The 27,517-nt window shown below is 35.5% G+C and overlaps 1 protein-coding gene across 4 annotated transcripts; it reads right to left on the bottom strand.

The window, feature by feature from the left end:
- Nucleotides 1-353: 353 nt before the first annotated feature.
- PLSCR5 (phospholipid scramblase family member 5) lies at nucleotides 354-26,658 on the bottom strand. 4 transcript variants are annotated; one of them, XM_032408494.1, is made up of 10 exons: nucleotides 26,588-26,658; nucleotides 26,158-26,389; nucleotides 20,866-20,932; nucleotides 15,561-15,724; nucleotides 10,893-10,935; nucleotides 9,629-9,849; nucleotides 7,270-7,431; nucleotides 4,879-5,040; nucleotides 2,581-2,664; nucleotides 354-2,494 (listed from the first exon to the last, which is right to left on the bottom strand). In XM_032408494.1, exons 3-9 carry the CDS (start codon nucleotides 20,876-20,878, stop codon nucleotides 2,626-2,628), a joined length of 804 nt encoding a protein of 267 aa, XP_032264385.1. In that variant the 5' UTR covers nucleotides 20,879-20,932; nucleotides 26,158-26,389; nucleotides 26,588-26,658; the 3' UTR covers nucleotides 354-2,494; nucleotides 2,581-2,625. The 4 variants fall into 4 exon arrangements, with proteins under 4 accessions (XP_032264385.1, XP_032264384.1, XP_032264386.1 ...); XM_032408493.1 differs by lacking the exon at nucleotides 26,588-26,658 and having other exon boundaries at nucleotides 26,158-26,462; XM_032408495.1 differs by lacking the exons at nucleotides 26,158-26,389; nucleotides 26,588-26,658 and having other exon boundaries at nucleotides 20,866-21,159.
- Between the last annotated feature and the right edge of the window lie 859 nt (nucleotides 26,659-27,517).

Here is a 27,517-nt window from a genome sequence, read left to right as displayed (position 1 = left end):
AGAAAGAAAGAAAAGAAGAAAGAAAGAAAGAAAGAAAAGGCATTTGAAGCTGGCCAAGTCTTTCCCGGTACATTTCAGAATAAACAGTGGGGAGCCTGTGTTCTGAGAGTGTAGTGGGGTCAAGGAGAGGTAGTAAACCAGAAAACTGTGATGTACAGAGGGCCCTCCTCATTCTAGAGCTGCATACTTTTTACTGAAAATGTTACTGAAGAGTGAGTCTTGCTAGTTGCTCAAGGACTCATGTTTGGTGGGAAAGGAAGGAAAAAGTAGAGCACAAAAGACATATAAAGATCAATTTCACCTTTAATGAGGAAGAGGAGATAGGATGGATCTTAATTTGTTGTAGTGTGCAATTCAGGAGCAAAGTAATACAGGAGGTTTTTGTTTAATATAGCCAACTTTGAAATAAGCACTGTATTCTAAGAAGAATTTTTATCTTTAGAGAGTCTCCATTAGAAGCAGGCATTTTAAACCATTTAAATATTCTTTTTTAAATCCAAATGTTTGTCATGTTAAAATGTAGTATTTATAAGTAGTGTTTTTCTCCCATTTTGCCCCACCATGAGAGTGTCAAATGCTGCTGTTATGACATAAATTACAAAAATCAGTTTAGAAATCAAAAATACAAGAAGATATGAAAGCAGATTCATCTTTAAGGAGAAAATTTGAGGAGGGGGAAAGATAGGGTGCCAGGCAGTCTTCCACATACTGCCTGATCTTCCTTTGTTTTTACTGCATTTTGTTCCCCCACCAGGAATTCATATGAAGCATGGTGCCTGACAGGTAATAAGCCCTGAAAATGCTGGCGATTTTTCTCCATTTTATTAGTTAATAAGCATCAGCTTTAAAAATGTCCCTTCCTTAGCTGGTTATGAATAAGTCACACACACATTAGTTAAAATAGATCAAGGGGAAAGAGAGGAAACACTGCAGTCCCCTCAACCGTCACCACAGCTCTCCAAAGTAACACATGCGAAACCTGAGAAAGTTGAGAAAGACTACAGGACCAATGTCCAGAGGCGTGGCTAGCACAAGCAGACTCAAGACAACGTCTGTCACGCACAGGATGGCCGTCTGCTTCTGTGACCCTACTGTTCCAACACTCAGGTCACACCAGTGACGCTGAGAGAATGGATGGGACCGCCAGGGGAAAGACTGGGTTTGAAGCACGGTTATTTTTTGGTGTTAATGCTTAACTACTCTGCTCCACCCAGTCAATCTTCTAGGGTTTGCTGCGGGATGCCAACGGAGGGGGCTCTCAGAAAAGGCGACCGTTTTCCTTTCCATCTTATACAACCTAGAGGCCTGATCCCAGAACCCAGGACTAAATTGCTATTTGTGAGCTATCTTGGGAGCTTAACTGACACATACAGTGTTATTTCTAGATGAGAGATTCCTAATTCCAATTAATTTAGTAATAGATACTTGGAACACATTTCTGTTTCTAAGTGGGGGATTGCCTGGAGTTTCTCTGAACACCTTTATAAGTGGACAGAAATTTGGGTAGTCTTTATATAATTCTAAATTAGAGTCCAAATGGCTACAGGGTGCTTTGCTTAAAACAAGTCTGTTTCCTCATTTTGGAAAGGGAAGAACTATCATCATCCCTAAAAAAGAAATTCTAAAAATTTCTTCTTGTGTGGGCTTTGGAAATGAGTGGATAACTAGATGTAGTTATCTAGAGGACTCTGAAAACTTTAAAGTAGAAGGCATTAATTAATTGAGTTGACTGTATGCCCTGACTTCTGCATTTGCCTCATGTGTTAAAGTTTTGTTTGTTTTTGTTTGCTTATTTTTAAGTCCTAGAATTGTGAATTTTTCAGAGCCCTACATCCCTTTCTTGACTGAACTCACTGTAAATAGGTAAAGTTCCTGCTCTATATCACTGCTTTTACTAACTGAGAAGTCTATTTATATGCTTATTTAAATCTCTGGTGTGCATATGTGTTTACAGCATGCTTTGGTTTGTAAATATTAGCTTCCTTATGGAAATATTAGTTCCTTACCACTAGAACAAATTGATTTCATCTATCTTCCTCCTCATCTCTAAGCATATTATTTATCCAACTTTCAGCTTTTCTGATATAAAGTAAAAATGTCTCACTACAATAAGATTAATAAACAAAGTCAAAAGACTGCTTATGAAAAAATATTTTAGAAATCCAGTCCTTTTGATTAGTAACCAGCCTTAGTACCAGAAAAACTTCAAAGTGCTCTCTAAACATTGGATTTTCATCAGTGATGCTGCAAGCCTTAGTTCTCATCTTTCATGCTTACCCGTGCAATAACTTCAAAAGGATTAAAAAGAAAGAATGACAATCTCTCAAAGCAACCCTGTGCTCGGGCCAGTAATCTTGTCTTTAGCTATCATGCATTTACAACCAAATAATTGCTTCATTACATTATGCTTTAATAAATACAACAATTAACATTTGTTACCAAAAAAGCAAATGTGCAAACCATTTAAAAATGAAATCCAGGGCCCACGGGATTTCTAGAAGAAAATGAAAAAGAGTTAGACAGCGTCAAATATAGATATCTTCAAAGGGAAAGAGATCATTTAAAGTTTTCTTTACTTACTGAAATATATTCTTGCATATTTTATTGTTTTTGTCATCTTGCTTGTTATAATCCAGCCAGTGAATGTTCAAAGAACATAAAATCCTACAAATAAATAAAGTGAATATGAGTGCATTTACAAAAAGGCAACAATTAAGATCAGGAGTCTCACATGTAAGCTTTGATTATATCATGCAATTATGTTTCCCAGTGGTGTTCCAGCAACATGCGATTTATCAGTAGGAGGAAAATCAAAAAGTTTTAAGCTTGGCGACAGTTACTAGTTTTCAGAATACAAGTTACTTGGAAATCTTATCCCAGTCAGCAGGGTATCATCAGTCAAAATCCTGGGTGATCAAGACAGTGCAGACTTGGATTGCAGGGTATTGTGTCGGTGCAGGAAGTTGCAATAGACACTGACTTTTGAACAAGTATTACATACATCATCATGGACTATGTGGTTAGCGACTAGGTATTCATCTCAGGAAGTACTGAAAACTATACCAGAGGGAACTTGAGAAGGGGTAGTTAGAGCTGTGGGTTGTGGAGTGGAGGCATCAAACCAGAGGAGACCAAACATTAGGTAGTACTTGTGCATTTTGCTGTTTGGATCAGTGAGTATTCTCATACCAGCAGCTTTCTGAAGGTCTCTCTCTCAGCACAAGGTAAAATGGAGACAGCATTTAAAAATTAAAAACATAATTCTTCCTATCAAATTATATGTAGAAGTAAGTGATTTATCTTGGCAATACATGTGAGAAATTGTTTTAAAATCTATATTGCCCCCCCAAAAAAAGGGAAAAAAAGAAATGGATGGGAGCATTAGATATTCTCTGTGAGTATACTTCTCCCTGAGAAAATGGAGTTAAAAAGTTATCTTTTTGATGACTGGGGTGTTATCTGGATCAGAGCTTCTCCAATTTATAGTGCATAGCAAATTGTTGACAGTACATTTTTACTGTCAGCCTGTTACGTAATATAAGTGGGTACGGCAGATTAAAGATTATCTGTTTTTTAATATAAACATTAAGTACAGAGATTAATCAGAAAGGCCAAATTGAGGTTTGGGGAAAAGAGCTGTGTGTGTGTGTGTGTCTCTGTGTGTCTGTGTGTGCATGCTTGGAGGGATTGGTGTTGAAGTGCTGAATGATTAAAAATGGGAAAGGTGAGCAGGAAGTGGCAAAGTAAAAGCCCTGTCAAGTGGATAGAGGATAATATGGAGAATAAGGAATGGAAGAAATATTAGGTCATAGGCAAGATTGACTGGAATTGGTTAGATTTATAAATGCAAATGGGAATTGAAGGTAAGTGACTACTTGGTAAGTATAAAAACCTAGCAATCCAAATATACGAATTCTACCTCCTACCAATGATAGGGAACCAATAAGTTAAAATTCCTGGAAAAATATATATTCTATATCAAACCCTAAATATCTTCAGTAATGCCATTAGGGAATTATTTTTAGTTAATCTACTTCCCAAGTGTCTTTAGAAAAAAATGAGTAGATAGAGCCATTTTTCCCCCACAGCAGCACACATTAATATAACCATAAGATTTAAGATCCTAAATGAAGAACAACAAAATATAAGAGGAAGAATACAGGTTTATTTTTAAATTCCATGACTTTTTGTCAGAGCATTGATAATGGTAAGCAATGAGGGAGATATTAGAGGAAAAATCAGGAACAGGAGATGGCCAAGCATTTGGCACACGTGTGACTTGAATTCTGTTCTCCTATCACCAATATCCACACCAAGAAGAAAATATTTTAATGGGTCATAAGTTGTAAAAAAAAAAAAAAAAGGACAAAGACATAGTATCTTTGTAATAATGGAAACTGATACATATTAACTCATCCCTGTGAATCCATGTATTCACGTTCATATTGGAAGGGCAAGACAACTGTACTTTTCACATTCTGAATGTCACTTAATTCATTGTTAAACAATGAAACAGTCCTGAACTTTACCCAGGATAAATAATGTGATATTTACATATTTTCCAGTGAAAGCGAAAATGAGCCAAAAATCTAAATTGAAATTGAAAGAGAAGGGTAACTAAGGCTTTGAAGAAATAATGAGTAGGATTTGACAGGGCAGCAATTCTTGAGGAAGAGGGTATGAAGGCCAGTGGAGAAGGGCTGCCTATTAGAAATGCAGATTCCTAAATTCTGACTTCTGAAGAGTTGGTCCCAAACTAGCCTTCTATGCATAAACCTCCTTGAGGCAAACATGATGCTGTGCAAAATGAGATTGGCTCCATAGTAATTAACAAGAAAAGGGAAATAAATCACTCATACTCTTTAAGACCATACTTACAAAGAGAAAACAAGCACCAATCATCGCTGCTTTGACGGTTACATCTAGATCTGCAGGAACATGAATTCCGAAGTTGTCAGCATTGGTAAAGACATCATTTACAAATCCTGACCAGTACTTTGAAATCTTCCCAATTGTAAGCTTTTCATTAATGGTCTTCACCTTTGAAAAGAAAATAAGAGATGTTAAATCTAAACGTGAAACAAATGGTGTTAAGTATCTTAGTATGTTTGCTTCGAGAGAGATGAATTATTTTATTCATCATCTGTGACAATTCCATGTCATTCATTCCTTTATATAAGCATAAGTTTGTAGATTTAACTTTACAGTTCATTCTTCAGGAATTTTGCTTTTCTGACAGTTGTCTAATTTATCCTAATTCCTTTTTTTTTTTTTTTTTTTGCTTTTTGTATGCAGATTGAGAATATAATAGCAATAAATAATTAAAGTCAGGCTACCACAAGATGGCAGCAGGTACATAGTCTCAAGTACATGGTCTAACCTTGAAGGTAATTCTATTACCTGAGGTCCAGATTTCAAACCTGAATTCTTCAATTAAAAAAAAAAAGAAAAGAAAAAGAAAATATTTTTGATAAAGATTTTAGATAAGATTTTCTAGAAGAAGTTTCTAGATATAATTTGTAAACTTTTAAATTTTTATTGCTAAGATTTTATAATTACTAACATACTTAAATATTATCAGCCATTGCTTAATCTCATTTTTATATTATACTATATATTTACTAGGTAATTCCTTTATAACTAACCCGAAGTCCTATTTTTCACTAAAAAAATTCTCTGGGCAAATATATCACACAGGAAATGCAAACTAATTTGACATCAAAAATCTATAGTCCTCGGGGCGCCTGGGTGGGGCTCAGCCGTTAAGCGTCTGCCTTCGGCTCAGGTCGTGATCTCAGGGTCCTGGGATCGAGCCCCACGTCGGGCTCCCTGCTTGGTGGGAAGCCTGCTTCTCCCTCTCCCACTCCCCGTGCTTGTGTTCCCTCTCTCGCTGTGTCTCTCTCTGTCAAATAAATAAATAAAATCTTAAAAAAAAAAAAAAAAATCTATAGTCCTCAGCTAGAAGGAGTCTACAATTAAACTTTATCAACTATTTTGCTTGCCCTGTTTCTCATTCAAAGGCTGAAAGTGATTCAATATAAACTTTCACTTTCTGTATGGCAGGAGAAGATAGAAAATAGAGAAAGTTACTTAGGACATCCATTACTACAAATACTAAAACTTTTTTTTCTTTTTTTTTTTTAAAGATTTTATTTATTCATGAGAGAGAGAGAAAGTGAGAGCGAGGGAGAGCATGAGCATGGGGAGGGGCAGAGGGAGAGAGAGAAGCAGATTCCCCACTGAGCAGGGAGCCTGACATGGGCTCAGGCTCAATGTGGGGCTTGATCCCAGGACCCTGAGATCAGGGCCTGAGCAGAAGGCAGATGCTCAACTGACTGAGTCACCCATGTCTCCCGGTACTAAAATTTTCAAGTCTTAATCATAAGGCATATTTTTATCCTTTAGTTTTTTTGTTTTTTGTTTTTTAATTTAAGAGAGAGAGAGCAGGGGGAGGGGCAGAGGGAAAGGAAGAGGGACAAGCAGACTCCCCACTGAATGAGGAGACTACCCTTTAGTCTTAGGAAAGTCATGCCAAGTCCTTTTAGAGTGGACTGGAGTTAGAACAGCTCACATCGCAAAATTTACATCATATTCTGGGTGAACAGTGTTCCCTGAAGTCCCTCAAACTGAATGTCCTAGGTGGGATGTACGTGAATGTATAAAGAATGAAGGAAAGAATAACAAGTATACACTTTAAATTCGATCTGCTTTGCCTAAAATGTATTTCTAGGAAAGGCAGTTAAGATAGTTCATATTCTTACAACTGAATTTGCAACTTCCTATTGTTTTTTAACATTGAATTTACACAAATATGTTTAGTTAAGTGTAGATTATTTTACAAAATGAAGTTAGCAGGTGTTCTGGTCATAGGTTCTAAATTAGTGATATTTTAATGGAATGTGCTTTTTAATGGAATGTGCTTTTTAGATGAGATCTGAACTGGGATATGTAACCATCAGAGCTACAGGAAAGAAGATATAATTTAGGGTGATTCTAAACTGTATGTATTTGCTTTGTACCATGGGTGCTGTAATTCCACATAAATCAAAAAAGTTTTAGCATGTTTTTTAAAAAAATCTTGAGCTTAGTATCACTGAAATTATGAGTTATTATTGGCATGTACAATATGGGCTTATTACATTATTTCACAAGTATATTATCTTCTAAATTTATTTCAGAGATATTTCAGGATTTGAATATCTTAAAATTGAATTATGTTGCAAAAAATCAGGACCTAAGTGAAAACTTCCTTTATTCTGTCATCCATACCTCAAAATCCACATCACCAAAACAGCCACATGTTGCACAAGGACCATCAACTTTCAAAATATCTTCTTTGTTTGCATTTTGGATTGTGAATTTAGGCAGAAAGGGGTCCCACTTCTGTGCAACATAACCAACTATAGTACCAGGAGGGGCTTCGATTTCTAACTGTAAGAAGAGACAATAATAAAATAAGATTTTTTCCAAGGTTATTGTATTTTTATTTTACAACAATGTCAATTTACTTCTAAACAGTAACTTTTATGAAATTATTTTTGTATTCTACAAGATATTCTAAATATCTGCTACAAGGAAACACAGCAGTGGATTTTTTTTCCCCATTATTTTATAGAAACAAAGAAATTCACTGTATAGATATGCTTGGCATTATTCACTAAAGGTCCATGTCTTTAATCATACTTCCCTGAAGACAACCTATCCCAGAATTGTCTTCTGACCATGGGACGCTGGCTTCTTTGCCATTTTTGTTCCGAGTATGGCAGTTGGTCAAGCACTGAAGCTGTTTCCCATGAGGTGTTTCCAATCTACTCCCTCTTCTGTGTTGCCACAACACACATCTATTTTTATCCCTCACTTACCAATTATTAGCTATTCATGATTGTTTTCCCTTCAGGCTGTCAACTTCTAGCTTCTCTGTGTTCAATTAAAAACAAATGCTTCTTGTGAAGGTACCATTTTACATACCAATTTGATTTCTGTTTAACTTCTTCCAAAGCATTATAGACTAGCAATTGCATTTTCAGGCTTTACTTTAGTATTTTACCCATTACCTTCATTTCCTTAATTTCTTTATTTTTCATCATATTGTATTTCAACGTATTTATGTAGTCAAATCAAATGCGTTGTGAAATAAACTAGAGGTGGGTAAAAATGAAAATTGTTTGCTTTTAAATCAAACCAACTCCTTATAGTCTGTTCACCTTTTGTCTTTTTTTAATTTATTAAGTTCATAGTCTTATGTGTATGTCTGTAGTGTTCTTGGATCAACAGAGGTGGTTTCAATGAGAGTGCTTGGAATTACGTAGATCTGACTGGTCAAATCACTAAGTTGTACAGCTGAAAGTAATGTAACTTTGTGTGTCAACTATACTTAAATTAAAAAAAAAAAAACACTAAAAAGAAAGAGTTATATAGATTTGTCCTGGGATCACTTTTAAAATAACTGGTTTGATTTTGACCACATTTTGAAAAATTATTAATGGGTATCAAGATACACCTTACCTTTCATTTATGTGACATTGGGCTACTATGAAATAAAACATCAATTATCAGAAACTTTCAAATAGGTATATTATACTGACTATACCATCTTAGAGCATATTAGATCTTAAATATCCTCAGTAGGAGGATGAAGATTTTTGGACTCCATGTATGAGGACCTGCTCCATTTTATCACTTAGCCAGGCAACTGCCTATAGTTGGAGAATTAGCTTCAATATATATTGCTAGAAACTTCCTCAATTAACCCCCATCCATATTATATTTCTCATCATGCCAAGTAGAGTACTTAAACATAGGTCCTCAATAGAGAAACCTTTTTTTTTTCTTTTTTTGAGAAACTGGGGTTTGAATAAGAACAGTAGATCAAGCCCCATTCATGATATTTTGTGGATGTGTAAATTACCTACAATCCCTAAAGCCCCAGTTTTCTCAATTGCTAAATGTGGAGAGTAAAACCTATTCTCTCTAGCTCATACAGATGTTATGATATCAAAGATGTTAAAGTAAGTAAACGTTCCGTATCGACTTAACTGCATTATGTCAATGAAAGTTATTATTGTAAATCTATTAGATAATGATGAAAATCTATTATATATTAAAATAATTAAATGGCTCCCTTCAGAACAATAATGTAGTCTTTGTCACAGTTTGAAGTTTGTCATAAATGGATGAATGGGATGTGAGATTCTGTACTAAAAATAATACCTAACCAAGAGAACACCTTGAAAGAGTTTAGTATTACTCAGCACTTTCTGAACTTTGCTACAGTTAGAGAACGCAAAGGGTAGATTTGCTTAATGGTGGATCTCATAGATATTACAATTATGTGCCTAATACAGAGATTCAAGAGGATGTGTCCTATTTACATGACACATTAGCTGTCTTTACCCATTCACGGAAGCCACTATAGTTTTTTGTTGGAGAGAAAAAAAAAACAAAAGCAACAAGCTAGTGAATCACCAAGTCCTTAAGCTATTCTGATCCTAAAGGAGCAAGAATACTACTAATTCAAACAATCGAAAGGTGAATTGCCTTATGGCTCCAGATGAATGCCATTTATTAAATAATTGCTAATCTTTTCAAACATAGAAAAATAAAAGTACACGCACAGCCAATGACTAACCTCTTGAAGGTAGCAAGGGAACCAGCAGCTGTTACACCTCAGAGGCCTGTTTACTGTAATCACCTCCCGACCTGAGTTATCTGTGATCTTCAGAGTGCAAGATCGCAGCGTGGAACAGAAGGTACGATTGAAGCAGATGCTTTCTTCCACTGCAAAGTAAATTCTTTGCCCCAAGCTGTTTTTAATCTCATATTTGTTGGAGGTCTCAGTGCCAAGGATCACTAAGGGAGGAAAAAAAAATTCATCAAAACAGTACTATTGCTTAGTATCAAATCTTTAAATAAGTAAAAGGGGTAGTATTATTAAAAGAAAACAGAATCACTGACTAATTATTAAGTATATGGTATCTTCTTCACCCAAATCTACTTCCATGCTCTAAAATTTGAGGACTTAGCTATGGAAATCAAAGTACCGAGAACAAAGCTGTGCAATGACTAAATTTTGATTTCAGATATATGACCCACTTGGAACATGTAGTTCCACTTTTCAACTGAAGAAACAAGTCTGTAAAGAATCGAATCCTCAAATAATCCTTCTATCATTGCTGTGGAATTTATTGGAACAACTCACAGCATAGTAATGATTTTGTTTAAGATCTATTTAACAGTCTATCTACAGCTGCATGCTATCCTGCTGTTTATTACAATTCTGACATATTTTAGATATAATATAGAATATTAAGGACAAAAAATACTCAAGTAATTTGAATTCAGTTAATCATTGTTGTAAATCTGTGTATTGTTAAATAACAAGCCATTTGATGAATCACCAATTCAATGATAAAACAACAAATTTTGTTCGATGGGTTTCTGTTATTTATTTATTTATTTATTTTTGGTTTTGTTTCAAGTTTTTATTTAAATTCCAGTTAGTTAACATGCAGTGTAATATTAGTTTCAGGAGTAGAATGGGTTTTGTTATTTAGTTTCAACCTTGATTTCCATTTCTGAAATCATTAAGGAAATAAATTATTAACAAGCATTGAAATGATCAAACATCTTTTATTATTTTAAGATAAAAATAATGTTAGATTCCTGATAACAATATTACCAAAGATTTGGAAAGTTTTATGCTTTTAGGTTTATCTATATCAGACTAACAATTTACTTTGAGTGTTTATTTTAAAAAGGAGACCTACTGATCTTTTTGATTTAATTTTATCCTCAACATTTAACTTTATTATGAGATATTTAAATATAACAAAATTTCTGAAGTCTAAAATATTTTTAACAGTTTTAATAAGTATAAAATATAATACACTTACTTCCAAGAAGCTCCACCTGCTGGTGTATGATTATCAGGTCTAACTGTTAAAGAATGACATAAAGGAAATAAAAAGCGTTACATCACACTTTGAAAACCTTTGGAGATATTACTATTAACCTGTTTAACACATTAAATTTGGTAATTTTCATGTTCTCTACCAGGAAATGGTTGAAAACAGCTCACATTTTATAATGAAAAAGATGATATCTTTTGTATTCAAGTAAAAATTAAAAAAAAAAACAAGAACCCTGAGAATTCCAAGGCAGAATTGCCCAGAATAAGATTAGGAACTGTGGTTAACTCTGTGTTCTTTCTGTGACAAAGGGATAAAAGAGTAACTCTTGGAAACAATACCTGAAGATTTTTAAAGAGTCTCTGAATAATAATGCCTAAAAATTTTTTAAACTCATTTTTTTAAGCAATGATCTGAATGCCTGGCCTCCCCTCTCCACCCTGCCTAACTTCTCTTTCACTCTCAACTCATTCCTCATAGAAATAAAGTGTCTTTGTTAAAGCAGAGAGAGGTCATTCTGTAAATTGTTCTCACTCATACTTTCCTCTGGACTAGAAAAACAACAACAACAACAACAACCAGAAATCCTACTGGTGCCAACGAAATACCCATTTAAGCAGAATAAGTTTTGCCACTAACAGCTAACATAATAAAATTTGCTTTATGTAATTAAAAATGAAGTTAGTTTACAGAGATAAAGTACTCATAGATAGTTGAGAAATGACTATATTAAAAAGTACACAATGCAAATGTTTAAAGGAAATATTAAAATATGTTCTTTGAATGAATTTTATTTTTCACTAAGGTAAATTCATGAACCCTGAAGACCACTGTCTTCTCCAACACTTCATTTTCTCTTTTGCCTCTAAATTTCTTCACTTTATTCTCCCTTCACTTTAATAAACTCACTGGTGACCATTAAACTGAAATAGTCATTAGTAATATTTGGTATTGATTGGGCCTTACAAACCCGGAAAATTTGAAGTTACATTATTTCCTGCATTCTCCTTGTATATCCTGAGGTGCAGGTAAAACTAATGCCAACTAATGCCACGTCCTCTATTTAAATCTTATTATTGGTAAAAGAGTTCATGTAGCCTCTTTTTTTAAGATTCACAAAAAATATTTTCCATACATTTATGATTTGAGAGATTCTAAAACCTATTTTAGCAATTTTTTGGTATAGCAATTATTTGGCAATTTTTAAACACTAGAATCAGTCTTTTGTAGTGTACTATTCTTAGTTCTGTTCTCTTTTGAGGAAGATGGAGGGTTGGGAGAAGAGAAAAGTCACAAAGGATATCCATGATTATTTAGCAGTGGGTCCATTAGCGGTGGGTCCATTAGAGGTCCAACTTAGAGAGGGAGAAGAACTGTGGGGGCAAGACTAAAGTTTGAGTCTAGGAACTTTAATGTTAGTGCCATGGATCAAATCTTAGTCTTGAAACTTAAGAGACTATCAATTGAGATCCACTCCACATTGCAAAGGGAAGTCGTACCCCTCTGCTCTCTAATAATAGAAGTTGTTTATTTAGTGGCCACCACGAGGTAGTCACTGTGGTAGATATTTTGACATAGTGTTTGATTTAATCCTCACAAAAACTCAGAGAGGTAGACATCATTACATTTTACCCGTGAAGAAACAATCCCAGAGGGAGTGAGTAGTTGGCCTGGGATCGCAGAGTTTGTAAATGGCTGGGCTGGGATTTAAAGCCAGATCTTTCTGCTTGCCACCAATTCTGAATGCTTTCTACTCTGTTGTTGTATTGGCATCACTAAACTAATCTTAGGAACTGGGATAAACAATTCTTAATCGATACTGTGGAACTTCTGAGTACCTTTTCTTCCTAATTTCTCTAACCTTTTATACACCCCAACCTCTGTGATAGTATTTGATTTGATCTGTCTCTGTGGGAAACCCCCCTGGATTTGAGGGTCTTGTTTTGATCTTGCAGTTTCCTTTAAGTAGTCCTGGGCCACTTATAAACTCTAGTCCAAATAAGCCCTTTCCACCCTTTGCTATTAAATGATGGGCTAGGAATTGTTGGAAACTTTAGACAGATTGAATCATATATTCAGGTATCAGGGCAAGTGAAGCACTGAAGTATGAAAGCCATAGAGTGGAAATCCAATGACAGCCTTGGATATATAGCTTAAGAATAAATTCTCATATATAATTTATTAGGTTTACAGGTATCAGTGATTCCATTTAATATATGTACTTCAAAATAAATTAGATCTATACATGTGTCTTTGTAGACTTTAACTCACTCACTACTCCTACCTCTAGGTGACTAAATTATAATAATTGTCCTTTGACACTAATAAGATAAAATGATATTGACTATTATAAACATGTTAATCCAAAGAGAGATCTCTAGTTTATTCTTAGGTTTAGCTCTACATGAATGACTTAAATACACACACACATATACATCCATATATATATATATATATATATTATACACATATACATATATGCACATGTACACAAATATATATGTGCATGTGTATCTATGTATTTATATGTTTATATACATACCTGAAAATTTATTTTCAAATTGTTAATAGAAATAAGATTTTCATTAGTCATTGGATGGACTTGATTAAAGGAGAATAGATGAGTTTTTACATTTTTACTTTGATTTTTTTTTTTTAAAGATTTTATTTATTTATTTGACAGAGGGAGAGACACAGCGAGAGAGGGAACACAAGCAGGGGGAGTGGGAGAGGGAGAAGCAGGCTTCCCGCGGAGCAGGGAGCCCGATGCGGGGCTCGATCCCAGGACCTGGAATCATGACCTGAGCCAAAGGCAGACGCTTAACGACTGAGCCACCCAGGTGCCCCTTTACTTTGATTTTTTTAATTTAGAAGGATTTTGTATATTTTGTATATTTTCCTGTTTATTGAAAAATGTACTATTTTCAAATGCTTATGATGTTATTTAATTCTTACGGTTTTTAGATAAAATTTAACACATAAAATTCATTATATATATCTATATATCTATATATCTTACAGACTTGTGGTATAAAACATTTAAAATGCTCATTTATCCTGTTGTAAGTACACTGCTTTAAAGCAAGCAAGTGTTCTTTTAGTGTAAGGTGAATAAATTACCTTTCCCTTTGAAGTATACTATTCACCAATTTGTGGCATATTTTTATTTTCTGAAAAAGATTACCAAAGGTATTATGTCTGGAAAATTGACTTCATTTTAGAACTGAAGCCAGTGAGTTCATATCTCTATTTATGGAATGTAAAAATATATATATATTCATGTCAAGCATCTGGCTCCGGGTGTGTCATCATTCATGGATGGAAGAAGAATATGTGATGACCATATGTGATCATCAAGCCTCAGCCCTCTGGCACTGGTATATCACTTTTATACTTGGCAAAACCTTGTCTGACAACATTCCCAAACAGCTTGCAGCAGTTAATCAACTCTAGTCAGCTATTACAGCTGATCCTTTCTGCAGATGGAAGATGGTAGGTTAGCTTTTCCAGCTCTTTTACATATCTCCCTGAGCTCTCCCGTCTCTGAAGTACATTTGTCTGCCAGTGGGTTTCTGGAGAAGGCATCTGCAATTATAAACATTTTCCCAGGAACATATGCTGCATGCAGCTTAAACCCTATCAGGCATAACAGAAATCTCTTGTACCTTAAGGGAATTAACACAGAGATTTGATTTTGATAAAGGAGATAGACTTTATAGTTTGAAAGAATGCCAAACAAGCTGAAAATAGCAGCAGATGTGCTGACATCTCAATATTAGTGTATTTCCAATCTTTTGCAAGATAAAATACAAAAGCAACAATAACATATATAAATATAATCGTTTTTTATGTGCCACATAATTCAGATGGTGGTATTTCTTGATTGATTTATTATAAGGCTTGAATCACTGCTCACCCTCCAATGACTATATCTAATAATAATACGATCTTTTAGGCAAATCAACCTGGAGATGCAGCAGTATCAAAGACAATGATGTTAACTTGGTAACTTGCTTTCCCTTCGATTTATAGACACCTTTTGAGATTCAGTTGAAGACACTGAATTCTCAGATCATTACGGAAGTCTCTCCTGAGTATTTAGATCCTTAACAACCTTTCTCTCTTCTATGCACCTGCACACATTACAACTGTGTGTTTATCTGGCTTTAGTACATAGCCTTGCACTTTTTGTCAACATTTTTGCATGCCATTTAGGTTGCAGAATGTTTGGGTGAGAGGGACTAGGTTTTATGCTTTTTATATGTCTTGATAATAGCAAGTACTCAATAAATATCCTTTAATTAAATAGCTGTAGGTGACTAGACATGTCAGACAATTCCTTGAGGATACATTTGCTTATACCTTGAGCAATGAGCAGAAGGAGGATAAATGTGCTAAAGAGCTCCATCAAAAATGTTTAGTGTCATCACTCTGCCAAATAAATAAGGAAAATAGAAGTGGGAATAAAAGAGAATAAATTTCTTTCCAAATAATAGAGGTAAATTTTTTTTTCATAATTTCATGATTTATACTGCTTTTCTCACTTCAATAAGTGATTTGTTGAAGTTCTTCAACTGTGGTTGAAAAGCAAGAAACCAAGTCTGTATTCATTTTAAGGGGTGAAAGTGTGTAGAAATAAAGAGATAAAAACACCTGGCTTAAATATTCTAGGCCAGGAGGGAGACTGCCTGGCGGCGGGAGAGTTGGCTGCCACACTTGGTTCCCTGGGTTGGGAAGTGAGACGTGAAAGCTGTGGTCAGGGTCTGGAGCTCCAGGAAGAAAGCCAGGCAAACCTCTACTTCTTTGGTTCTGTGCATCTGCAAGAGAATGAAAACCTCAGCCTATATTTAAATTTAGGCCATTTCATTGAGTTTTTCTCATAGTATTTGTTACTTCTAAATTCAGAGGGTCAACGGTCTCCTGCATCTTCCCTATTCACTGTTGCCATCACTTACCCCCTAAGCCAGAGAAAAAGGAATGCAGAAGACGGGTAATAGTCATTGTAAGAAAATGTTGGTTAATTTGGGCAAAATAAATGATTCCAAAAATATATTTTTGAAAGCAAGTTAAACTGTTCAAAGAGCTGAAAAATTGTAAACTCCAAAAGAAAAAGAAATGGGAAAAAGAACTAGGATATTCTTTACTCACAAAAGGATAAACTTAGACATCAGTTTTGAATCATAATTATCAGTTTCAAGGCATATTCTCCCTTCCTCAAATATTATGAGGGTACCTTGTAATTTCTGAAAATGTTTTGTCTCTTTTTATCAATCCTACTGCTATGACTAGGTTTAATTCAGGGGTCCTACTGTTTAGGCTCTACCAGACCACCTGGAAGGCTTGTTAAAACACACATTCCTGGGCCCCACTCCAGAGTTTCTGCTTAAGGAGTTGGGTCAGGAGTGAGGCTTGAGAATTTGCATTTCTGTTAAGTTCCCAGATGAGCTAATGCTGCTGTTCTGACCATATACTTTGAGAACTAATGGTTTAATTCTACATACTATGAGAATATTCAAGCTAATTTATGAGCTTAAGGGCAGTATAATATCTAATGAAGCTATGATTTCTCAGTATTTTGTATAAAAGCATCCAAACATTTTTGACAGCGTGAATCCTTTTGTAGCTTACTTAATATTACAAAAGATAAAATAATTACAGAATTCTATAATGTTTGGCTTTGATTTTTTTTTTTTTTTTAGAGAATCACCTGTTTTCTATATTATTGCCAGGTAAAACTGTTACTATTCCAATTATCTGTTAGATTAAAGTGTAGATATTTGCTATTTATCCTGCATTAGTCAAGGAACCCATGTAGTATTATGCGTAAGACGTAATAATGTGTGGAAAAATACTGCCTTTCTACTATCATTTTTCCTTTTTCTTTTCACGTGATTGACATTTAGATTTCTCCCTCATTAGATACCATTTTTTTCAAAGCCCATCAGAGTTTTTATTCCTCTTCTTTATTAATCCATAAATTATTGGAGTTCTCACATTTGCATTCATTTAGTTTGACAACACTATGCTGTCCTAGATTGAGAGTAGGTATGGATCAAGATTCGTGATAGGAATTTTCAAATATTAGAGGGGCCATTATGAAAACAAGTAATTCACACTATTCTAAAGACATATGAATGGAAAGGACAAGGAAAATGGTCTACTATAAGGAGAAGTTTATAACAGCGGCACAACACAAATTTGAATAAGTACTCTTATTGTACATATACTAAAGTTGGAGTGACATCTATATAATTCACAGTAGATTAGAATGGTCTCAGTCTCTCCCGAATTCATGTAAGTTGTGTGTATGTAGGGGTGTATTTTTCAGAATTTTTAAATCTCTAAAAAATAAATTTGAAGAAAAGACTGAGTTTCCTTTGGAGATAGTAAATTCCCCCCAGTAAGAGAATTCAAGCATAGCCTGAATGTTAAGAACAAGTTGGTCCCAAATTTTTAGAGCCTAGCCTGAATGAGTTCTTGGAAAGGGATTAAACAAACAAACAAACAAACAAACAAATAAAACAAAACAAACTGATGAAGGAACATGGGCATCCAAGGAATGGTCCTTTGAACATTGACATAAACTATTTGCAGTAATAATCGGCTCTTTAAGTTTGTGTATACATGTAGTGTTAATGAGAAACAATTGCCAGGTGATTCATTTGTTTATTTAAACTTCAAGTTGTAGGAATGGATGAAGATAGGTATTTAAGTTTGTATTGGTCTGTGACATTTAGAATTTGGACATGCTTTAGTGTTAGGACCATATGGAAACAAACTTGTCATTTGGCCTCATTAAAACAGAGGTCCATATAGAGGCACTTGGGTGGCTCAGTTGGTTAAGCTGCTGACTCTTCGCTTCAGCTTGGGTCATGAACCCAGAGTCTTGGGATCAAGCCCCATGTTGGGGGGTCTGTGCTCAGCAGGGAGTCTGCTTCAGGATTCTCTCTCTCTCCTTCTGCCACCCCCTCGCTCTCTCTCTCTCAAATAAATAATTAAATCTTTAAATAAATAAATAAATAAATAAATAAATAAATAAATAAAATAAGATAGAATTCCATACCAAGAATATTATAGCAGTTTGCTTCCCACAGGACCCATCCTGAACTTTTCAGATCTGGGCAGACAAAAAGCATAGGGGCTCAAGTACTCCTCTTGCTCTGGAGAAGGTGGCCTAAATGAAACCTCCATTAGCAAACTGGAGAGGAAGACTGTGTAACATCATGTCTGATTTGGGAGAGGAGCTGATGACCAATACAGCAAGGTCAACTGGAAATAGTAATATGGAACAAACAATCCTTTCTTTAGCTTAGTGCCAAAAGCACTGTTGTCATCGACTTTCAGAGAAAAATAGAGGCAAAATTATGATCTGAAGAAAACCAGTTCATAATGATAAAATTTAGGATAGAAGTTCATCCTGGGTGTGAAGGTGTATGACTGTTGACCAAAAAAGGGAACTTTATGAGGTGCCAGAAATGTTCTATTTTGTAATTTTGTTGGTGGTTACACAAGTGCATCCTTGTTTTAAAAAATCATGAACTTAAGTTTGGTGTTCTTTATGCACTTTACTGTATGCATGTTATCCTTTAATTAAAAAAAAACACATATAGGGGTCAATTTCTAATAATAGGTGGCAGAAGATAATTAGATTCTCTCTCGTCAATTTTATTGTTAGAAAGATTAGCAAATTACTCCAATTCTATCTTGTAAGCTATGTCTGCCGTGACAAAATGTAGATTATTGAGTGTCTTGGGAGTGACACTACATTCTGGACCCAGGTCTTTGGGTCCTGAGACCTCAAAGCAGGTCCAGAAGCAGTGATGCCCTGCGGGCCCAGGGCAAATCATGTCAAAAGTCTGAGTAGAGTCTCAGCGGGAAACTCTTGGAATCACCATTGTGACATCACTTCCTTCCTTTTCTGAGATTTCAGTTCATATTGGAGCAGCTTTTAAAGATAGCTTCTGTTCAGTTTAGATCATCCTGGAAACTCCTGTCTTTCTCAAACTTAAAATTTGGGACCAACTTGTTCTTAAATTGTGTTTATTTATACTAAATCAGGGGACTCCAGACCACACAAGTATTTCTTCAGTTCTAATGACATCCAGTATTCAGACTGTCCTTTGGTTTAGTGGTGCTGATTAAACTGCCCACAAAATGTGTGAAATATCCAATTACCCTGTATTCCCTGGGAAAATAATAATTGCCAACACAGTTCATGGGCCAGAGGACTTTCACAATGTTATAAATATGTCCTGCAACATATTCGAAGAAAACTGTCTGCAAACATGTTTTAGGTAAATAATGATGATAATCTGACTTGCCCTCTCAAGCCAGATTTCTGATTCAAAAGGAAGTTTCATTTTTCATTTCCTTTAAATAGAGTCTCTAACAGATGTTTTGCCCACTTCATGTGCTAAATAATTTGAGTAGGTTTCAGGAGTATTAGTTTTCCACCTGAAGTTTTGCCTCTAAGTTTAGTGGTTGGGTCTTTATCATTACTGAACATCACTGCTTTTTTGGTAGATTAATCATATTTTGATCTTACTATTGCTCTCCAGTCACAAGTTTCTACAAAGACTCAGACCACCAGATAAAGAAGGAACTCCTTTGAATTTCTATCTGGCTTTGAATTTCTATCTACTCTTTTAAAAATGTATAACTAGCTTATAAATATTTCACATACTCTGCAACTCTTTACCTTACAGGCTACGGTTGTTGCTGTAACTCTTATAAAGTGATGAAGTGTTTTGTATTAAGTGTTGGTGTCAGTCTTAAATGAAAGAAAAGACTTGTCAAGATTTCATTTGCTTTCAAATATAAAAAATGAGGCACACATATATTAAAATTCATGATTTTGTTGTTTCATGTCTATAATTTACAATTTGTTTGAGCTTTCTCCATGATATTCAGGGACTGGTGTACATTAAATGTTGAATTGTTCCATATTAAATAGCATCCCAAAGTGTGTTTTGATAAAGAAAGCAAATAAGCATACATGCTTCTTTGAATGCTTCATTAATTTAATTTAGGATATTTTAAATTGGTGGACTCTATTATCCTATTTGTAATTAGGTTAAAAGGTTTCTGCCAATTATACTAATCATAATTCTTTATGCTAAAACTTTTTATTATAGGCTAGAGTTTAATGGTTTGTTGTGATAATGGAATGAAACACATTATAATCTCATTTTTAATATGATTTCATAAGTGTTTTTGGTGAGATTGAAATTTATTACTTTCAAAAACAACCATATATCTTGTCTTTTGAGAAGTTATTTAAAGTAACACAGTACTGATGATATTTATGCAGTTTTAGGAACTTGAGGGAAAAATTCCCAGCTCCCCCCCAACAAAGTCCCTAATTAATCTGCTTACTTAAATTAGTTATTTTCTGTTTGCTTTTATACATATAATTTACTATCAAAGGATTCTGGAAGATTTTTGTTTCATAATTCAGTAATATTTACTTCTAGTCCATTAAATTTATTAGAATTTACCAATAACACATATTCAATTCTTTAAAATAAATAGCTGTACCACACATTTTAAACAACAAATGGGAAATTTTAAAAATACTGAACTATACTTTAACACTTTTTAACTTATGTGTGAAAAGGTTTCTTCAAATCCCTTTAAACTTGGAATATCAACCTGTCCTTGTGTTTGGCATTAAATATTACCCTTTTAAATTCTGCTGTGCAGCCTTTCTTATTAATTCACTATATTTATATTCATGATAACTAAAACACTGTTTATATCTTAACTTTTACATTGAATCAGATAGTGTTTTTTTTTAATTTAATGGAACATGCTCCTTGAAGTTAAAAAATTCCAGTGTTTAAAAGTGATAAATGACAGGTTTTAAAGTATCAATCTTACTGATTGTAAAATCCCCACAACTGAGTATTTTTAGTCATAAAGAAAGAAAAATTTGTTAGCTAGCTATATTTACTCTTACCTTTAGAGGCCATGAAGATGTCTGAGTCACTTCTTCAAAGGCAGCCAGGTTAAAAGAAAAAGCTTTTCTTGTTGCAGCAAGGAGAAAAAACACAGCATGCATAAAACTTCAGAAGGTGTCTGTCTACTTCATGTCAGCTTACAAATAACAGAGGAAGGGAGTGCCTTACTGTTTCCAGAGTGATGTATTTTATCACTTTGGACAACAGGGGGAGACGAAGCTATCACCAAAGGTAAATGCTGCTTAAACTATCCTATCTGAAGGAACAATTTAAAAATAATAAAAACAGGAAAAGAAAATACGCAATACTCATTTTAAGAGTCTGTTTGCACGTAGTTACTGGTTTTTTTTTTAATTTCTTGGAATATATACCCTTGCATTCACTATTACATCAGAAATTCTCTATTTTTCTAGTTTCTAGAAATCTTCTGTGCCAGAGTCTATGATACATTATTCTATCCTGTGTAAGTTTCTGACAGTTCTAAATACAATATTTTAAATTTTGAAGATGTTTGAACTTCAGTATTATTTTTCTCTCAGGATTTCTTCATGTTCTTTCCCCCAAAAGCAAAGAAGCAAGAGGAGAATTATTCCTTATTATTTATGTAATAAATAAATCTGTATTTTCATTTTTTAATTGAATTTGATGAATCTGAGGCATTTGAAAATACTAACCTGCAATAACCTCACAAAGTTAATGGAAACATACAGGTGATACTTATCTACATTGTATACTGAGGGGGAAGAGAAAACATGGTCCCCTTGACTGGACAGCTCATCTTTCTAAATGCAGGTGACCAGGTGACCTTGGAGATTTTGCTCCCCAAGTCAATTGCCCTGGATGGCATGATTTGTAAAGGTTGAACTTGCAAGATATACTGAATTATAAGCAACACTGTCTACTTCTAAAAATAGTTAAGTGGCCTGATAAGCCATAGGGCATGATGAAAAATTATAAAGTCAGCCTCACAGGTTGTTGATAGCCAAAAGTTTATGTTCTTATTTGGCAAAGAGGTATTTCTTTTTATTGTTGTTGTTGTTTTGAGGTATTTGGGGTTGAAGAACTGCCATTACCTGACTTGTCATTTGCAGGAAAGGTGAATAAATATGATTAGTATTTTTTTTAAGATTTATTTATTTATTTATTTGAGAGAGAGAGAGAGAGAGAGAGAGGGCGCTCTCAAGCAGACTCTCTGCTGAGCAGCCAACAAGGGGCTAGGTCTCAAGACCCAGAGATCATGACCTGAGCCAAAATCAAGAGTTGGAGGCTTAACTGACTGAGCCACTCAGGTGCCCCAATATGATTAGCATTTTAATTAAATTATATGTTTCCTAGATTTCTTACCATTTGTCATGGGCATTTGAAGAAACTTTATTCCAAAGAAACTAAATTGTTATTAACACTATCAAACCTGGTATTTTATTTTTTTAAATTTTTTTTAAGATTTCATATTTATTTGAGAGAGAGAGACAGACACGTAGCGGGAGAGGAAAAACAAGCAGGGGAGTGGGAGAGGGAGGAGCAGGCTTCCTGCTGAGCAGGGAGCCCCATGCGGGGCTTGATCCCAGAACCCTGGGATCATGACATGAGCTGAAAGCAGACTAACCGACTGAGCCATCCAGGCGCCCCTCAAACCTGGTATTTTAAATTATGGTCGTAATGGATGAATTAATTTTGATTTTCCACAGAGCACCAGTTTTGAAATGCAAATCTGAATGCATTACACGTGTATTTGGGCCTGTACGGGCCAACCATCCATGTGTGTGGATATGGCCATAGGACCAACTCATGGAATCTTTCACTATTTAACCTGCAAGGGAGAACTTCCGGGCCACCTACCTTGGTGTAGTGTAGGAACTGCCCATTTCTTTCTTCACGCTTTCTCTCTCTGTCCTCCCAAAGACAGCACCGATATTGCTTTTTCTTTTCAAAGACCCAGCAGATACCAACCTGAGGTTTCCTCTTCCCACCATTGCTTTCTGTTTCCCAGCCTTTCTCAAAGAGAGGCTCACGAACCGTCCTGATGGACCTCTGGCACGTTCATGGACAATCCTATTGCCGAGAGCTCCTGCAGCCAGGTGGCGTTGCTCCAAGAGCTGGCTTCGCCTCCTCTCCTGTTGCTGTTGCTGCTGTCATTTCAACTCCAGCTGCGTGGCGCCCTCAATCCCCCTCCCCCTCTCCTGGCACCTGCCGCCTCGGCGGAAGCACCGGGACCTCCATTCAGCACGCAGAACCCTCACACCCACCTCTCTGCTCCGTGTGCTATGAAGCCCTAGACTGTTTCAAGCAGCATCAAGACCAGTTTCCCATTGCCATTGGGCTACAGCTTTCTGGTCTGCTGGCTTGATGCCACGAAATACAGCCCATACAAGGTGGGCGTGCCCAACAGACATAACCCGGGGCTTGAAGACAACACAGTGGGATCCGTACAAAAAAGGAGACTTAAAAATGAATATCAGAAGACATAAGTCAATGGGCCTGCCCCCTCGCAGGACACAGCCCTCTCCTGAGCCTCTGCTCTGCCGCTCTGCTGCTTGGGCATGCTCATTTTCTCAGGATGTTCTGCCTTGCCTGTCCTTGTCCCTTCGAAAAGAAGGGCCTCTATATCCACCCCCAACTTCAACTCCTGCCAAAAGGAAATGGAAAAAAACTGCATCATAATTTCATTACAGTTGCCCCCTACCCATGGCCTTTCTGCAGGACATATCACAGCTCTTCCGGAAGATCTGTTTATTCAATACTACATCCTTGTGTATAAGTTTCCCCATTATTTATTTAACAGTTAGATACTTGACTCAAATTCTCATGTTCGAAAAGGCTCACCACAATAGTGTCTCTCAGTACAAAGGGAGAGACTGCAAATTATTTAAATCTATCTAGTGGCAGATAAGCTCCCTGTTATGACAAAAACAGCATTAGGCTTCAGACAGAACCTGCTGGGAGAAGGATGGGGAATGGAGTAAGATATAAGCCCACAGGTCTGGGGCAGGACCAAGGACCAAGTACTGAGAATAATTAGCTCTAGGAATATTTCATGGTTATTTTGGTTTTACTATAAAATTATGTGTTCCTAAAAATTAAATATATACATATATAAACATATACATATGTACATATATAATCAAATATGTATATACACACACACACATATATGGAATGAGAGGGAATTATTTGTTTTTATTAATTTATATAAATATTATTGAAGTATAATTCCAAAACACATTTTATTCACTTGAAATTATGTTTTCTAAAATTCATTGCAGTGCATAAAATTACATTTGCTTTTAGCCACTCCCTGTTATTACTTTTTATGGGTATAATGGATGTGCATTTTATTACATTTTATATTATTATACTTCTGGCCATTGTCTTTTTAATGGGAATTTAGATTGTTTCTATCATATAAGGCAATGATTTTTATGCACATGTATAGCAGTCTTTTGAAGATGTATGTCAAGAAATGAAAATGCTGGGTTATAGAGTATGAAGATTCTCATTTTTACTAAGTACCATTGCAGAATTTACCAAGTACTAAGCATATACTAAGAAATTACTAAGTATCAGTGAAGATCACTGGAGAATTGACCTCCTGTGTGCTTGTACCAATTTACATTCCCAACAGTAATGGGTAAGTATTTCCATTTCTACCTCCCCCTTGCAACACTGGTGTGGTCAGTAGAGTGGGGAATTAACTAGGGACTCCCAAATATGGATTTATAAGAAGGCAGCATCCAGAAGTCTTAACTACATTATAACTAAGTAATGTAAACACTTTTGTATGTATTTATGTTTTCAGCTGTTCCTATCATACTGTATCATGTAAGAATAATTAATAGCAAATTTTATGAATAACTGGTTATAAAAATAACATTATTAATGTAAACTTGGGGAATGTTCCTTTCCTAGGAATGTGTGCCTCCTACTTCAGTTGCCATTTATCCACATTTTGCAAAACCTCTACCAAAGTGCATTTCTTTACTAACTTATTCAAATCTGTCCTTTTGATACAATGCTCTATTCATTCATTCAATAAACATGTATTAACTTTTTACTATGTACATAACATTATAGAGTATACTCAGATGTAATGAAAGGGCCCCCACTCTGGGGGAATGTGTACGCCAGTGGAGTGTCACATTATAGGATTGCAATATTCTTTTTATTTTTTAAAACTAAGAGTAAGTTACAACCTCCTGAAAACAAAATGATGTAACTCATCCTCTCTCTGAAAAGTGAAACTAATTGGAATCAGTAATGCATCATTCAAAAGAGCAGTTCCTTGTTTCATACACACATGTCTAATTTTCCTTTCCTCTGTTCCTTTAAAAAAGGAAAATAATAACTATTAAGATATTTCAACTTATATAATGAAATGATAGTAAACTGCCTCTTAGCTATTAATAAAAGATGGATTTCTTACCAGCTCTCACTCTGCATACTTAAAAAGGTATTGATCCAAAAGATTAGGAAAAAAGGAAAAGAATCCTGGTTATAGAGAAGAATCTGTGAAACTAAGATAAAGCTGGTTCTGGAGCAAATCTAGAGGGGTCCCCATTCACCAAGATGACATGGAAAAGACTCCTAATTTAGAGTCTTGTGCACAGACTCCACGGGACAAATGGCATCACATAATCAGTAGATTGTAAAGCCCAAGGCAGAAGCAAAAGTTTAGTTTGTGTATAAAAGTTCTTCTTAAATCTTCAGCCTTACACATTTTTTTTAGGTGGGACTAAGTTAAGCGGAATGGAGTCTTTGAAGTATTCTGTGTTTATTGTGCTTTGTCTTCAGGCATTTGCCTGATCTGTTATGCATAATGCAAACTTTTAATAGTTCATAATGGTATTTTCCTTTAAAGAGTCTAAAAGTAGGGGGAATTCTGACAGGTTCTTGCTCATTCCAGGGTATATTACTAGAAAAAGATATGGGAATTACAAGCAGAAAACTTGTACAAACATATGGCATATCAACAACTATTTATTTTGATGTCCTTCAGGAGGTATGTTTATGCATGTATCTGAGAGAGAGAGAGAGAGAGAGAGAGAGAGAGGAAGATACAGAGACAGAGACAGAGAGAGAGAGATAGTGAGAGAGAGAGTGTGAGAGATAGAGATAGAGAGAGAGAGCCAGAATGAGAGAGAGACAATTAGAGAGAGAGCGAAATTGAAGCTACTAAGTAGATTGAGGAGAACTAAAATGTTAAAAATCTTCAGAGACCTCAGTGCTCCCGGCCAAGAGCTACTTGACCGTTTTGAAAATCTCCTGATTTCTACCATTATTTTACATATACTTACCTTGTGCCTTGCTCCTTGTGGTCACTTTGTCCTCCCAACATCTGCCTGCCTCTCAGACATCACCCAAATCCTGCACCAAACCGGTCGGTGGCTGCCGCTGACAGCCCAGCAGCGCTCTGCCTCCGACTGCCTCCGCTGACGGCGGCCGCATCCCGCAGAGCCCGCGCAGCTGCAGTTCAGTGCCAGCTAGAGCTCACCGACTGTTTTCGGCGGCACATCTTCTTTGCATTCCCTGCAATGAACATAAACTTCTGCAAGCCTGGATCCCCCCAAGAGCACTGCGCCCAAGAAACCGTGATAATTATTATAACAACTATACATGAAACATACAGGCAAAGTACGTTAGAGTTAATTTATGCTCCATAGCGCATGTTTAGTGTTTCCTTCTGCGGCTGTGTATAGGCTAGCTCATCCAGAAAATGTTACTTACATTTAAATGCAGGCTTTGCTACGTGGTGGCTGAAAGAGTGGGATGTGTCCTGTAGAACATGAAGAATGTTGCTTCACTGAATGCGAGTGGAGAAGGAAGGCCTGTTTTTGTTACTTGTGTACATTCTTTTTGTTGGTGGTGCCTAATGCAGGTCCTGACCAGTTGTGGGCATTCGTGAAATGTTAACTGCAAGAATGATGGGATAGAGGTCACCAACAGCATTGTTTCTTGTTTGGACCGTTTTCTTTCATTATTTTGTCTACCAGCAAATGTATGTGAACCGTGAAGAATGGATGAGAATTATGATTGTGCTCCTGACTTCAAATTATAGTTGTGATTTGAATAAGATTTATACAAGCTATTGTGTTTGGGGCATATCTAGAAATAACTCTCTGTTTGCCTGAAGTGAAGTGTATTTATGCTTTGCGTAGTATTGTTTTTTCTTTTGAAATCTCCTTAGTTATGTTTTTCTCGAGTCACCAAGTAGATTCTAGTGCAGTAGAAATATATTTTGTCAATAGAAATATATTCCGAGGCACATGTGTAATTCAAACTTTTCTAGAAGCTACATTAAAATTCACAAAGAAACAGGGGAAGTTAATTTAAATAATATATTTTATTTAACCGGCTGTTTCAAATATATAATTTCAACATGTGGCACTCTCCAATTTCCAACGGCTCAGTATCCGCACGTGGCTAGTGACTACTGTATTGGACATGAGACTCCTAGTGTATTTTTCCAGCGAAAGACTTGGCTGGTGACAGATCAATCGTATGTGTTTGTTTAAATATGCATGTGCTTTAAAATAATTTTGAACTTCAATTTTTAATTTATATATTTTTAAATAAAAGTAGCACATTGATATGGAAAACAGATTCAAGTTATACTGAAAATTATAAAGTAAAAGGTTATCTTCTTTCCCACACCAG

This window comes from Phoca vitulina, unplaced genomic scaffold (assembly GCF_004348235.1).
Source record: "Phoca vitulina isolate PV1807 unplaced genomic scaffold, GSC_HSeal_1.0 scaffold10, whole genome shotgun sequence".
Taxonomy (NCBI): domain Eukaryota; kingdom Metazoa; phylum Chordata; class Mammalia; order Carnivora; family Phocidae; genus Phoca; species Phoca vitulina.
Note: the sequence above shows the minus strand (reverse complement) of the source record. Positions and strands in the feature narration are given on the sequence as shown.